The sequence below is a fragment of the Contarinia nasturtii genome, unplaced genomic scaffold (genome assembly GCF_009176525.2).
Source record: "Contarinia nasturtii isolate CC-2019 unplaced genomic scaffold, AAFC_CNas_1.1 Cnas_scaffold_2166, whole genome shotgun sequence".
NCBI lineage: Eukaryota > Metazoa > Arthropoda > Insecta > Diptera > Cecidomyiidae > Contarinia > Contarinia nasturtii.
The window spans coordinates 576,945-592,580 of NW_022199493.1; the positions used below are offsets into that span (position 1 = coordinate 576,945).

The window sequence follows — 15,636 nt, forward strand, 5'->3', positions numbered from 1 at the left end:
GGTGAATTTGTCACATGCTGTCTATGCTTGGTAAATGTCAAGGTTGTGAATTTACTATCTGCAAATATTTTCTAAAAAGAAATGGCTTCAAAGAAGGCTTTATTTATTTGTCTGGGTAATTTCAATTATTTCAAAGTACATGTTTTTTAAAAATTATATTTTTTTAATTAATAAGTGTGGGTGTGCTGAGTATGTATATTTAACTAAATTCTTATTACTATAATAGGAAATATTTGCCGGTCGCCGATTGCGGAGGCAGTGTTTATCGATGAAGTAAAGAAATCCAATCAAGAATCGAATTGGGAAATCGATAGCGCAGCGATTGGATCATGGCATGTTGGAAAAGATCCAGATCGTCGCGCATTGGCTACAATGAAAAAGCATAATCTGGCATACAACAACAAAGCAAGACAAATTCAAAAAGACGATTTTAAACATTATGATTACATCTTTGGAATGGATGAACAAAATATTGCCGATTTAAAGAGTCGCTGCCCAAAAGATGGAACCGCCAAAATTTTAATGCTCGGCGATTTTGATCCAGAAGGCGATCGCATTATCAGGGATCCATACTATGTAAGGATTTTTTTTTAAAATGACATCAATTTGACAAATTTTATTCAATTGTTCATGATTGGATTTTTTTTATTCATTTTCAATAGGATGATGGTTCGGAAGGATTTGAAAAATGCTATGTACAATCCGTACGATGTTGTAAAGCATTTTTGGAACAAGTTGCTCAAAATTAAAATTTAAATTTGAACGCTTTGGATTAAAATACCGTGCTGAATGGTTGTTGTATCAAAGCGGAACACAGCGTTTTTTTAACATAGATTTGTTGTTGTAATACAACAAGGTGTTCCGCTTTAATATAACAACCATTCTGTACGTTGTTTTTATTTTAGAGCGTTCAATTGTTCAAAACTAAAATACTTTCAAGACAAATGAATGTAAATTTGTTGGTAAAATTGTGTTTTAATCAAAAACAAAATTTTTTTTACGAAGAGTGAGAGAATTAAAAATCGATATTCATGCATAGATGGTACATTTTAATAAATTTCATTCACATTTACGAAAATAAATGAATTCAATTACTGATAAGAGCGTAGTGGGCGAAAACATTCAAAACATTTTCGTAAAAAATTGAACCTACTCCATTTAGAATCGTGAAAAAAGCCGATTGTGTTACACAATTGGCGTTGATTGAAAACCAAATGTATGAATTAAATCTTGTTTCGCTTTCTTCCTAATTTTTTCATGAAATACCAGTAAGACCTTGTTAAAAGACATTTCTTTGTTTTGATGCGACTACAGTTGTCAAGACACTATATATACTAGTTATATATATATACACTGCCGTCAGAAAATTTGAGACCAAGCTCATTTTTTCATACAATTTCATACAAATTGACGATTTTTTGGAGCAATATTTAATATATTTCGGAAATAGCTAGACCCATAATTTTTTGTACACTTATTATTTTATTTACGGAGAGTAAACTAGTGAAGATTTACCAAAAAATATCTACGCGTTTGAAAAATATCCGAGGTTTGCACTTTCAAGTGTGAAAAATGACACATTTTGTATGAAAAATAAACCTTTTCTACACTTGAAAGTGCAAACATCGGATATTTTTTAAACGAGTAGATATTTAATTTACTCTCCGTAAATAGAACAATAGTGTGCAAAAAATTATGAGTCTAGCTCTTTCTGAAATATATTAAATATTGCTCCAAAAAATCGTCAATTTGTTTGAAATTGTATGACATTTTTTTGCTTGGTCTCAAACTTTCTGACAGCACTGTATATATATAAAAAAAAAACAAGGAAAATGACTCTAAATCAAGATTTTAATTTTTTTGGGAGATGAACGTTGATAACATCACAGGTTGAAGCGGAACAAAATAAATTTATGAAAACAATTAACAAAATTGGTTTGAAATTAAATTTCGTTTTTTTTTTTTGTAAATTTGATATTACACTTTTCTCAATTTGGTTGATTATTTCGAAAGAATATCAACAATCAATAAAGACTATTTACATTCGCAAATTAATACGCCTTATAGACGAGTCAAATACATTCTTGCACGGAGGTTAACATAATCCATAAGCTGTTCAACTGGACCGACGGCTGAAACGACTAGACATTTGTTGCTTGTGTATTTGTCGGTGACATCACGCACCGTTTGATTTGAAATATTTTGAATGGAAGCAACCACTTCACCCAATGGGGCCCGACGACCCAATGACAAAATTGAGTTTCCAATATCTTCACAAATTCCCTTTGAACCTAAAAAAAAATTAGCAAACCCACACAAATTATATTGTATAATAAAATGGTTTCAAAAAAGGTCACTTACTGCTTTGTTGGCTCAACAATTGTGTAATCAAACGGTTTTTGGCTTGATCAAGCTCGGCATCAGTAATGGAGTTTGCGATCCGGTGCCATGTTTTCAAAGCACTTCTTGAAATTTCATCACATTGCATTGGTTCGCATACTATATAAACGCCAAACAATCCTGTGTCGCTGTATGTAGTATTGAAGGCTTTGTAGTTGTGACAAAGCTCTGAAACAAAAAAAAAACAGTTAGTTTCCATTGTCATGGGAAAAGTTTTTGAAACTAACCGTATGCATCTTCGAAGTTTCCTTGAGACCGATCAAATGCGCCAATTGCAGTAGAAGCAATAAGCAAAGGAATACGATCTGGGCTACTCCATCCTGGTCCTTCAACGGCCAATGCGAAGTAAGCATATGGAAGTGAATCATCACGGAGACGAACTTCCGATCCAGTGTAACGGCATCTTGACAAAACCGGTGCTTCGCCATCAAAAGTGTTGTCCAATTTTCCAAGATTTTGTTCAGCACATTGAACTAATTCTTTGTGGCTAACACCACCAGCGGCGGCCAAAACAATGCGCGATGCTTTGAAATGTGTATCAATGTAATATTTCAAATCGCTCGATGAAAGTGATTTGATATTCTCTTGAGTACCTAATACAGTTTGGCCCAATGGAGTGCCTAAATAAAATAAAATATTCGGTAACATGGTAAGTGTGATGAAAATAGCCACCGCTTATTCGCCTTTGTAATATTTTACCTTGGTATGCAACGGCATGCAAATAATCGAATACAACATCTTCAACGTTGGCTTCCACATCACTAGATTCGCGTAAAATGTCATTACGCAACTTATTGATGTCATCAGCACTGAGTTTTGGATTTTGGATAACATCGGATAGAATCTCAACAAGTTTTGGTACGTCTTTCGTCAAACAGGTTCCATAAAGTGCGCTTCGTTCACGAGACGTAAATGAATATATCCGTGCTCCCAAACTGGAGATTTCTGATTCTAAATCGGCTTGTGCACGTTTGGTGGTGCCTTTTAGGAGTAAACGATGAACCAAATTACCGGCACCATTGTTGCTTGCCTCCTCATAACGTGAGCCAGCATCAATAAACAATCCAACGGTAGTTATTTCTGAATCCGACGATTGTGATGCAACTCTCAAATTGTTGTTGGCAACAGTTAATTCGGTTGGTGAATTTAAACTCGAAAGTGCAGCTTGAAAATCAGCACTGTGTGAGCACTTGAGCCGCTAGATTTCAAAAAGAATTTTTCAACAAATTATTAGAGGTCAATTAAACTATAAAGAAGTTATATACAGGGAAGACATAATTTTTTCTTCTTCAAATTGTTTTCACAGTGCAATTTTGAAAGACACCAGTTTGACGACATGAAACGATTACATAATAACGTACTATTTTATTCATCGCCGTTTTAACATTTTAAACATGTATCATCTACGAGATTTTTTAATAACAAAAATAACATTTTTGTCTGATTCAGATCAATAATTTACATTTGTTTCACTTACTTGAGAAATGGCCGTGAAATTTTTCGAAATTTTCAACAATTTTGATGCCATTTTTAACAAACCAAAAATGAAAATAGTTGAAATGACTTTTCTATTTGATTTAGAATGTTATGTATCATTTCAAAGGAAATCAAATGTCATAACATTTGAGGTGAGTGCGTTTAATGACATTTGTTGTGTATTTAACAGCGGCATCAGCTTTTAAATACATTCGACAATTTAATATTTTCCGTTTGAATGGACAAATTCAATATTTTTCAACCACAATTGTTTGAAAATAATTGAATGAATGGGTTATTTTAATAAATTGTTTTTTTTTTTTGTTAAAATCATCATAATTTTTGTTCGAATTACAGTATCAAAGTGAACTGTGATTGAAATAAAGGAAAATATAAACAAAGCTCTTTTCAATTATACACTTTTGTATGTCCATTGTGCTTTGACTCCACTTTATTCGTTTTAAGCACAAAATTGGACTTACCCATTATATTTCTATTGGGGGCGCCAAACGTTCTATGTTATCCAGTATTTTAGCTATTATTTCCTTAAAATATTTCATATTCTAATTTTAAACTGAGTTATTGAATAACATCTTTGACGTTGATTGAAATGTGGGTCAATCGAAACATAATTTGTCTGAATTCGCCACATGCAGCGTCTGTTTATATTTTTTTATAAATATATTTTAAGATAATTGTGGCAGATTTAAATCTGAAATGAGTAAGACCAGAACATTTATTCCATCATAATTTTCTAAAAAAAATGGCAGACGGTTTCCAACATAATTTTAATAACAACAAAATTGTAATATATCCATATGCTCTTAGATAATATATTTTTTCTGAATCACTGAATTTATTTTTTTCTGAAAAAAATTAACTATCAATTAACAAAAAAAAATCAACTGTGAAAAGTTATTCGATAATTAAAAGTGGAAAAAAAATTATTAAAACAAAAGATAGCAAACGATATGGCGGTGGCCGGTGCAATAATCAGATTCGAAAATAAAATCAACTGAGTATCCGAAACGCACCTTTATTAACCTTACCACCGGCACGAGTAGTTAAACTATTTGCACGGCTAGTAATCGCACTTTTTTTTTCAATTCCTCAAAAAATCACTTTAATAGCATAAAATTATTCAAATTGGATCTGAAAAAAAGGACGTCACGCTTACGTTTTTTTCTCCTCTTTCACACAGACTTTTTGCCGATCACTTATCGCTTGCAAGCAAAAAGACTTTGATATTAACAATGGAAAATCAACAAAAAATGCAAAAAATGACCATGTTTAATAAAGAAGAGTAGTCGAGAAATCAGCGTTCGATCGACGAGTACAACACATTTTGATTGAGCATTTTTTGCACAACGAATGGCACCTGTTTACGTATATATTTGTTTAAAAGCATAGGTGAAAAGTGAGACGTGAAAAGGCAAAAAAAAAAAATCAAAAATATGAAGAAAAAGTTGGTACATTTTCATGAACAAAATTGAGAAAGACGGAAAAAAAATCTGGCAACTGGCGAGATTTTAATTTATTTAAATCAAACGTTCGGTGCAATGTCATGTAGCATCGTGTTTCAGACACCGCTATTATTTAAATGCTCAATTCAAAATTAATAAATACTTAAATGAAGTATGAATAAATTAACAATAAAAAATATTACAACTTTTTCTTCTCAACCGATTATTACGTAAACGTACATGTGTCGCAGATGAATTTCAACTGGAATTTTCAATGCGAAGAAACAGAAAAATCAAATCGAACGAATCTAAAATGATTGTACTTACGAAATCTCATTTCTTTTCATTGTTTCGTAAAACGTTTACTAGAAAAATAATAATCGATTAATTAATACTAAGTAAGCATTGGCTGGGTAAGAAACTTTGTAACATTTAAATCATAACAATGAATGACAATGATTGCAAAATCACAACCGAAAAACCCAAACTAAACAGAACAGGCACACGCATATTGAATGAGTACACCATACAAATTTAAATGTCATGCAGGTAAATGAACGCTTGAAATCATGAATAACAAACAACATACTGCTGAAACCAAGTAGTATTTTTTCAAAAAAAAAAAGTACGTTCATTAAAAAAAATCAGTTGATACAATGATCGTATACTTTTTTACTAGGGGTTGGACTCTCGGATTAGGAATTGTCATTTGCTTCGGATTCGTAAATGATAGTCGGATTCGTCGAAATAGTGGAAATCGTGGAATTTGGTTTTTAGCATAAAACACTTCGTGTTTTTTTACTAAAATTGGTTTAATAATTTAATGAAGCAATTTTAATTTATTGAAAACATTAGAAATTAAATATTTTTGTTATAATCGGTATCAAATTTATGAACTAAAATTATTTTAATTGTTGTACGGCTTATGAATATAAATAAGTTCATTTATAAAACTGTCAATGTACAGGGTGGCCCAGAATAACTGTCACTTTTATATATGCTTAAAAAACGTATTGTTTTTTACTAAAATTGAACAAAAACTTTATTGGGATTTAGAATAGGGTCCAAAGTTTTAAATTCATGTTTTGGTTTTGATTCTTCCTCCGTTTGCACGGACCACCAAACGCAAACGTCGTAGAAACGACTTACACGCGGACCGCACCATTTCGATGGGAATATCATTCCAAATCTTGACGATTTTCTTTTTAAATGCATCCAATTTTGTGATTTTCTTAATCTTCAGGTCATTAAGCTTTGATTGCATGTAGCCCCACACAAAATAATCCAATGGATTCAAGTCTGGAGAAGATGGCGGCCACTCATCTTTGTTCAAAAAATCAGGCACATTTTCTCTTAACCACTGTTGCACTTTGTTTGCTCGATGTGCCGGTGCCCCATCTTGTTGAAACACCCACGGTTCATCACCAAACACAGTTTCAGCATGTTGCAACAAGATTTTGCGCAATATTTCTTCTTCATAAACAGTTGCATTAATTTTAACACCTTTTTCAACGAAAACAAGAGGAAATTTGTGGCCTGCCGAAACGGCGACCCAAACCATGACACTTGACACATTTTGAAATCGTTCATTGGCTGCAAAAGGAACAACTTTTCGTCTGAAAACACAATGTTTGAAGTTGCGGCCCGGCGTAGCAGTTCTTTGCATTTTTGCTTTCTGTCTTGCTTATTTTTGATTGTCAAACCGTGTTTTCGGGTTATTTTAAATGGTTTCACTCCAAAATCTTCTTTCAACACTCTTTGCACTGAAGATCGACTGATATTGTGCTCACGAGCCAAGATTCTGGCGCTTCTTTTGTTATTTCGACGAATTTTCTTTCGTACCTTTTGGACCAGATCTTTTGTACGTACAGATTTTTTTCTATCCCGGTTTTCGCTTCACATCGACTGTTCCACGTTCCTTGTATCGTTTTATGGTGCCATGAATGAATCTCAAATTGATATTGTCGTTCTGAAGCCGCCGAAAAATATCAACTTGTCGCAAACCTTTTTTATATAAATTCAAAACTAGTTGACGTTTCACATCCATTGCTATTGTAAAGTAAGCATGCCAGATTTTTTTTTATGTCGATCCGGTCCGGATTATCCGGGCGAATTTACTCTAAGTCCGGGCGAAATCCGGGCGATGCAACTCAAAATTGTTAACTGAAAATCCGGGCGGAATCCCTGCAAAATTAATTTTTTCATCCAAAACAAAAATATTTTCCTCAGAAAATTTTTGAAATATTTTTCGATTTCCACAAAAATGACTTGATTATCAATGTAAGTTCAATAAATGATGTTTCTATAGTTTTTGATAAGATGGATTTTTCGATATAAAAAATACCACAAACTCACACATTTAAAAAGAAAAAAATCCAAAATTATTGAAGTTTTTTGTTAAAAAATTGTCGAAAATTGTAAAAAATCCGGGCGAAATCCGGAATTTTTCCAGCATATCCAGTCATCCGGGCCGGGCGATTTTTCGTCCGGGTTTTGCCTCAAAAATCCGGGCGAGACCGGCTTTATCCGGGCGATCTGGCATGCTTATTGTAAAGTAAACAAGAACTGCGCAATACTGTGCATCGTCACGGTGGATTGCCAAAACATTAATAAACATAACGGTGAACCAAAGGGTGATTGGAAAGAATTGTAGTTGAAATTACGTAGGTGCAAAAAAAATGACAGTTATTCTGGGCCACCCTGTAGATATAAGTTCGTTGATCGTGTTTTGACAATTTCGCACAACGAACTTATATACGTATACAAAATATATGTAGTTATTGGAAATTTAAATGTTAAATTTGTGTTAATTTTTATTAAATTTTGTTAGTTTTTAACTCAAATTTCTCAAAATTTCAAAAAATATTGAATTTCAATGTTTTAGATTCACATTAAATGCTATCGCTGTGTATTTACTATACAACAAAAATATAAACTAGATCATTGAATTTTTGTGAATCATCTGAATAGTGAGAATCGTAAGAATAGCGAGAATCGTGGATTTGCTGTATATTCTTCATTTGCAAACGGTGTACAACCCCTAGCTTTTTCACACTTTTTTTCGGTCGTGAATTATGTGTAACTGATAATCGATAAAACACAGCTCCTCTTCCACAAAGTCGATTACTACTTTATTTCTACTATTTTACAGTAGAATTTTTATGATGACAGTTGTGTTTTATCAGTTACACTTAATTCATAACCGAAAAAAGTGTGAAAAGCATACATTCTTCAATGTTTTTGATTTACATATGTATAAAGTTTTGTAAAAACCATTTTGGAAACCATCTAAATTTATGTATACAATCATGAATTTCTTTATTTCGGATAATTTTCAAAACATTCATAAAATGGTAATCAAGTTATGATTTTATATGCACTAATCATTTATGCCTAGATTTAATAATGGATGTGCTCATATTTAATGCTCATAACGGCAATGAAGTATCATTATAAATTTCATGCAATCGACAAATCAATTGGAAATGCAACATTGGAATTTATAAAAAAATTGTGCCGTATATCTTTAAAAAATATAAAAATACAAATATCTATAAAAAATTATGCCGCTTGCGGCTTTGTTATATAAATTTATCAATTTGAATATTTTCAATTAATATCTAGGTTTTAATTTTTCGAAAAATATTCATTCAGTCTTGATTTTTGTGGTTTTTTTTTTAAATATAAATGTTCTTTTTAGTATTTAATCTAAAAAATGTAACTCCAAAAATTGAATGAATAATTTAAAAAAAAAGAGTTGTACAAATTAACTTGTAAAACAAAGTGAGAATCAATTTGTAACATAAAACATAGCCATTCAGAAATACTGGTAATGAACGTTGAAATGTCTACGTCGCATACTTGGTAAAAACTGCAGCGTGTGCAAGTGTTTCGAGCACACACATAAAGCAATATGCGAAATTAAAAGAAAAATTACAAGAAGCTGTGTGCATGTTGCTTTTCGTTTGAAACGAAATATAAGTTACTTGCGGTCATTCACATACGGTTGAAACGCCGAGATGAGTACAATTTCCGTATGGATTGATAGCCTTTCATTTTGGTTTCTTTCTCTTTTGTTCTATTTTCCTACGTTCATTTTATCGGCATCTCTGTCTTCCACACTGAATTTATTATTGAGCATGTTGTCAATAAATACATACCGGACCGCGGTCTGATAACAAAGAACACCTCGCATGAAAGAACGACTAAACCAACTGCATTGCCATGTAACATACTCGCTCTCAGTAATGACGGCAACCATGTAGAAATCAGCGAAACGTAGTGCGAGATAGAGAGACAGATAGAAAGACGACGGTCGGAAAGAGAGAAAAAATTTGAGTGAAATTCTTTGTAATTCACGATGAAAAGAAAATCATTATTTTTTTTACTTCTTTTGCATGTGCATGATGGAATTACCATCAGATACTGTGAGCTTACTGCTGATGGCAGTAAGCTGAATTTGTATTTAGAATTATCAGTTGTACATCGAATATATAAATAAAAAATGATACGCACAATCTTAGAATTCTCAGCGGCAAAGGCCAAATAAGGCAAAAACTTCTGTTTTGTGAGTAAATTAACATGGTTCACAATGATCCAATTCATAATCATATGAACACAATTTAGAATTTATGATAATATAATTTATGATAAGAGATTTTGCGAGAATTGCTTGATTTAAATGGGTAAATCGCATGTTTTGTATGTCAAAAGTAATATATACGATGACGTAAAACATTATTCAAATGTATGCACAATGAAAGAAAAAAAAACCGTTTCTTTATTTGATAGTATTTCATTGATGATTTCATTTTATTTAAAAGTAAACGTTCATCAAAACGAAAATCAAAAATGTTTGGCAACGTTGGGATAAGATTCGTTTCCGGAAGCCAAACAAATTAAAATGTACACTTGTTGCTACTTGAACATGAAATGCGATTGAATGAATTCATAAGGGGGTTGGTTCGGGAATTTGCAGATATTAATAATCTCATGTAGTACAAAATGATTTTAAAATTGTGCATATTTTTAATGCATTTGTTTGAATTACGCCGTACTTGTCTGTATACAATTGGATTTTTGATCATTCAACAGTACTTTCCCCCGTTAGAACTACCTCAATAAGGAGACAATTGGTTGATTCTTAAGACAACAAAAAAAACACAAAAAGACATAAAAAATGCTAATTTGAATTTAATACATCACATACAATGGTGTTTCTGGCGATCACATATGTGTATATGCATTAAAACTACTGTCTCTTTTCATTGAAAGAAAGAAAATCTTCGAAATAAAGAGATATGGAGAGAGAAAAGAGCGTGATATTTATTGACGATGCCGAAAATAGCGTGAACACGGTAAACCGACTCCGTTTGTTTAAGTAGCATGTTGGCGATGATGATGATGATGATGATGATGATGGCCATGATGATGGAATTTATATAACGAAGACGTTTCATTTCGGCCAAAGAACGAATGTAAAACCAAAAAGTGCCCAAAAAAGAATTGTAAGAGGTTATTCACATCATAAACCGTCACATACGATGATGATACGTGTATCAAGAGTGTACAGCCAAAAATCGAAACCATAGACCAAAATCGTGCACGAACCAAGAGAACAGAAAGAGAACAAAAAGACAAACACACACATGCACGCACCACACATCTGAACTTAAGTAAAAAGAAAACACAAAAAGACAACAAAAAAGTTTTAATGGAAACGAAATGCTCCACAGCTTGAATAATTTGAAACAATAACAGTTATAGCAATAACAATGGGCAAAAAAGAGAATAACGATGATTTCCAAAATGAAATTCCATTTCAAACAAAACGGCAAAACTTACGTAAGCGATTGGATACATAATTCACATTGCCATGTACTTGGGATTTCATTTTATTTTGTTTGTGGTCACAACCAAGATAATATGCGTCATGACATCGGACGAACGAACGAACAAAAAAGTGCCAAATTATTCAATTCAACGCTGCAAAGACCAATGTGTCATTGGCGTTGAATTCATTTGTCACATGTGCATTTAATGGATATGACTGCATGATGTGCATCAACGACATTAGACACCACCATATGTAATGTCATGAGTATGACATTGTTTAACTCCATTTTTATATCCTTTTATTTCATCTCCTTTCCATCAACGGATGGACCATTATCCGTAAATATATCAGCAATGGCACGTTCTTTTAAATTGATTCCAGCATTCTTTTATCCGTATGTTTAAATTATTCAATTCAAGTCGTTTCAAGCACGCAAATTTGTCCCTTAAGAAATTACAATATATTTACATCTTATTTGTCCCATTTTGTTGTACAAATCGTGTCCTTTTAAATGTCCATTTAACAATATTAACAGAGAGTTCAATGAACGCGACTGGCCAAAATTTGTTTGATTGATGTTATTCTCTCTTCATTTCCTTTTAACTGAAAACCAAAATTAGCGCTATTGTTTGCTGTGTTCTTTTTGCTTTGATTTTAGCGCTAACAAATATCTGGCTTGCCAACTGTTGATGAATAACTTAAGTGGTTTTATTTAAACTTGTTCGTCTTTTTTTTTGATTTCCGACATTGGTGAATCAAATGCCGATACTTTTGCTCATTTTCGATCAATTGATCGATTTATAAAGTCAATACTAATTCCCAATAAATTTTCATTTTGTGCATAAAATTGTTTCTCAAACAAAAATGTATTTTGTTTGGGGTTTTAGTTGTGTTCCATTATAGTGGCAAAAATAGAATTTTAGCAAAGAGAAAGGCATTTCTCTTGTGTTCTTTTTTTCACTGGTTACCACACTGCAGCACCGTCACACACATGGAGAGAAAAAAGTTCTTTTCTTTTGAGTTTCCTTTTTACTCTGATTCGTTCTATCTGAATGAGTTACGGAAAAAGAGCAACAGCCTCAAATGAATAATACTTACAAAATACCGTTTGCAAAACAAAAACACACGACGCCGCCGACGACGACGACGACAAACCGCACAAGCGTAAAAGATTTCGATTCCATTGGTAAACAAAGTTTATAACGGTTTTATGAACTCGCGCGCTCGATTCACATTCAAATTTCGTTGACCGCAAGCAATAGTCCAGCATTTTGGCCTTGTTATGATTCTGTTTATTTGGTAGCCGCTTTCTTCCTCCATTTCTTTCTCTCTCTTTCTTCGACGCAACGGCAAACAGAACTGCATCATAGTGAATCTTCTTTCATTTTAATTATGATAACAAATTTCTTGTGAACTAATGAACGTTACTCATTTGTTGACTCACTGGGAATATCTCAATATCAAATTCATCCAAAACATATGAAGTGATAAATTCAATTTTCGATCATTTGATGACATGTACTGCTGATATTTTGATCAAATTTACACTATTAACGAGCAAAAATTATTGAAAAGAAGAAACAAATTTGTGCACGAATGAAGAGAAAAACCGTTTGCTAGACAAAACTGCATAAACTTGCACTTGTGCGCATACATACACGAATCAATTTTACGTGTGTGTGTGTGTGTGTGTGTGTGTGTGTGTACTGTGTATACATAAACAATTTAATTAATAATAAATATAAATAGAAACAAGCTGAAATACACACGGTATTGGTGTCGATGTACGAACTTGAACTAGACTCTCTACTCGTTCAATGAATTCATTCGTCTATTTAACAGTATATATCTCTGAGCTTGCGATGTACACGTCAATACCGTTTATTTTCTACTTACTATTTAAGTCGTGAATGGTCTATTGATTACCATTACCGTACGGTCTTTGCCATTGATTCGTCTGACGTTTTTTTTACAAATATAATTTAATGTTTTTGTTTTTCACATCTACTGTGAAGATCATTCAAGTTTATGACATTACAAATAAAATTAAAATTGGATTTATGGATATACTGAAAAAATATAAATACACTTCCAACCTCGCATACTATCGTGCTTCTTGTCCAACAACTATGATGATGTAATTAAAACTAAAATGCACAAATCGGATTAATATGAGAACATTGAGTATGTTCCCAATGATCATTTGAAAAAATAATTTAATGATGAAATGTTTAATTCGAGAAATTATTTTACTATCCTATGATGGTGATAAGCCGAATATTACGATAAACATATATTTTTCTACATGCTACGACAACGCCATCTCTGTTTCCCCATGTGTGTAGAGTATGTTCAATATTGACAAATCATTCAAACGGGTCAATTTTGTACCGCAAAAATAGCTGTCATCGTGAAAATATGTCAACAATATTATTCATTGAAATTTTTGAAATTGACTGTGCCGTGTTTATTTTTTAAAACAATTTTCAAAGGCACATTTCTGTAAATCTCATTTCAAAGTTTTAAAATATTTGTACAATTCTACATAAATAATATTTTAATTTTTTCAAACTGAAATGAAATGTTCAGCATAGAAACGCTTCTGCTGCAAGACCAAAGATGTCGTTTTCGGGGGAGATTCGTGTGACGTTTTCATATAAAACATATAGCGCATTACTCGGTTAATGGTGATTATGAAAGTCTTGTTTAAATTCAATCGGCTCAAAGCGATAACGTGTCAAAATATTGAATTAGATGAAGAACCTAACTCATTTCATGCTTCAAACTAATGGCAAACGATAAAATTATTTAAAGTAACGTATTTAAAACCTCAATAATGACACCGTTACATATCGAAGAATCAGTTCTCTTGCCTGAAGTGAAATAGAGACAGGCGTACGAGTATGAAAAGCTGGTTTGTTGCTGCTGCTGCTATTTTTTTTCGTTTCTTTGTAACGTTATATTTGTAAACTTTTGACCTATCTTTTAATAATAATTACAACTTTACTATCACCGATCGTAGCCATTGTGCAGATGCATAGAATTGAAGCGATGATAATCGCGCATAACAGGAACGATTTTCCTTTACATTTTTAAGACGGTAAATAACTGAGGTGAAAAAAAATACACACACACACCTTAGACACGTATATGGAATGCATGATACTCTCTCAGCAAAGCTTACGATTGAAATGGATGCATGGAAAAATGCATAACAAAATGCGTACTATGCCCTTCGAACACACAATCGAGGGCATGTTATAACATTTGTTTCAAGCAAAAGCAATTTCCTAACGAAGAACCATTGATTTCTTTCTATTTTACATTTAACCATGCTTTCTTCTTCTTCGGATATGCTTGCAGTGAGTTTTTATTTTCTACTCTTTAATTTCGTGAAGCTGGTAAATTTGGTATCATATTGTATAGGTAAGTTACATAGTTTCAAAGCTGTAACCGTACTAGACAAAAAATATTGTGAGTCGGAATCGACGAGAATGAAAAGAACGGAAGAAAATACGAGCATGCGCGCGCTTGAGATATATTCAAAGCGACTGAAAATCCATTCGGTGACAGTTGGTTGGTTTAGAACGGGCTTTAGGCGGCGACAATCGTTTTTTCTTGCAGTATGCATCGTTATTTTTTTTTTTGAAAAAAAAAAAAAAAAATACAAACTGTTTTTGACACTAGTTCTAGAGAATTTAACGTTACAAAGAAACCAGTTTCAATTGCTTTTTCTCTCTGTTCTATGACTTTTCTGTGTTAGATGATATTTTGTTGTGATCAAGATCCCACTGCGACTTGAGTTGAATATCTGTTCGAAAACCTTTTTTATTACCTTTTTTGTTGGCCATATTCCAAAGCAAATGCATTCCGTTCGTTTGTTCTTGCAGCTGTGCTATGATTATTCCGGAATCTAAATTTTGAAATTGTAATCGCATCTTATAGGAATTGGCAAGTATCATCTGAAAATTTACTATAAATTCTCTCATTACATAGACGAGAAACAATGCAAAGAAAGTATTTACTCTCTGTGAAAAAGAAACCGTTATATTATTGTATGTACACTCAATCGAATTAAAAAAAAAAATCGCTTAGGTCTGCAATTACATTTGTTCGGTTCGTGGTAGCCGTAAGCAAAACAAGTGGCTTGTATTCTTTTTGGCAGATTCAATGTGCATATGAAACTGACAAAAACGAATTTATAAAAGAAAAAAAAACCATCGGGATTTGTGACGGGATTGATGATAAGCAATGCACAACAATAAAAAATTTTTTATCGACATTCTGAAGCGAATAGAAAGAACCGTAGATATAAAATACAAGCACAAGCTGTCAATCACCAATTAATTCGAAGGTGCAATTACCAGCACACAATGCCATTGGAATCGCGTTGTATATACACCAAACATATATGAATATGCAGAGCGCACTACGATTGCGATGGAAACGTGAATTAAAAAG

The 15,636-nt window shown here is 32.6% G+C and overlaps 2 protein-coding genes across 2 annotated transcripts; one reads left to right on the top strand and one right to left on the bottom strand.

Moving 5' to 3' along the window:
• LOC116347947 (low molecular weight phosphotyrosine protein phosphatase 1-like) lies at positions 1-1,038 on the top strand. The gene is made up of 3 exons (XM_031778773.1): positions 1-115; positions 227-576; positions 663-1,038. The coding sequence occupies exons 1-3, from the start codon at positions 82-84 to the stop codon at positions 747-749; spliced, it is 471 nt and encodes a 156-aa protein (XP_031634633.1). The 5' UTR covers positions 1-81; the 3' UTR covers positions 750-1,038.
• Positions 1,039-1,932: 894 nt separating this feature from the next.
• LOC116347945 (mitochondrial-processing peptidase subunit beta-like) lies at positions 1,933-3,943 on the bottom strand. The gene is made up of 5 exons (XM_031778771.1): positions 3,878-3,943; positions 3,100-3,598; positions 2,628-3,020; positions 2,362-2,568; positions 1,933-2,291 (listed from the first exon to the last, which is right to left on the bottom strand). Exons 1-5 carry the CDS (start codon positions 3,926-3,928, stop codon positions 2,062-2,064), a joined length of 1,380 nt encoding a protein of 459 aa, XP_031634631.1. The 5' UTR covers positions 3,929-3,943; the 3' UTR covers positions 1,933-2,061.
• Positions 3,944-15,636: the final 11,693 nt, after the last annotated feature.

Excerpts from the sequence above, each read along its gene's own strand:
- LOC116347947 (XM_031778773.1), top strand. The coding sequence starts at position 82 with ATGGCTTCAAAGAAGGCTTTATTTATTTGTCTGG. Across the intron at positions 116-226 it reads GGCTTTATTTATTTGTCTGG|GAAATATTTGCCGGTCGCCG; the intron begins GTAATTTCAATT and ends TTACTATAATAG. Across the intron at positions 577-662 it reads TTATCAGGGATCCATACTAT|GATGATGGTTCGGAAGGATT; the intron begins GTAAGGATTTTT and ends CATTTTCAATAG.
- LOC116347945 (XM_031778771.1), bottom strand. The coding sequence starts at position 3,928 with ATGGCATCAAAATTGTTGAAAATTTCGAAAAATTTCACGGCCATTTCT. Across the intron at positions 3,599-3,877 it reads ATTTCACGGCCATTTCTCAA|CGGCTCAAGTGCTCACACAG; the intron begins GTAAGTGAAACA and ends TTTGAAATCTAG. Across the intron at positions 2,569-2,627 it reads AAACTTCGAAGATGCATACG|AGCTTTGTCACAACTACAAA; the intron begins GTTAGTTTCAAA and ends TTTTTGTTTCAG.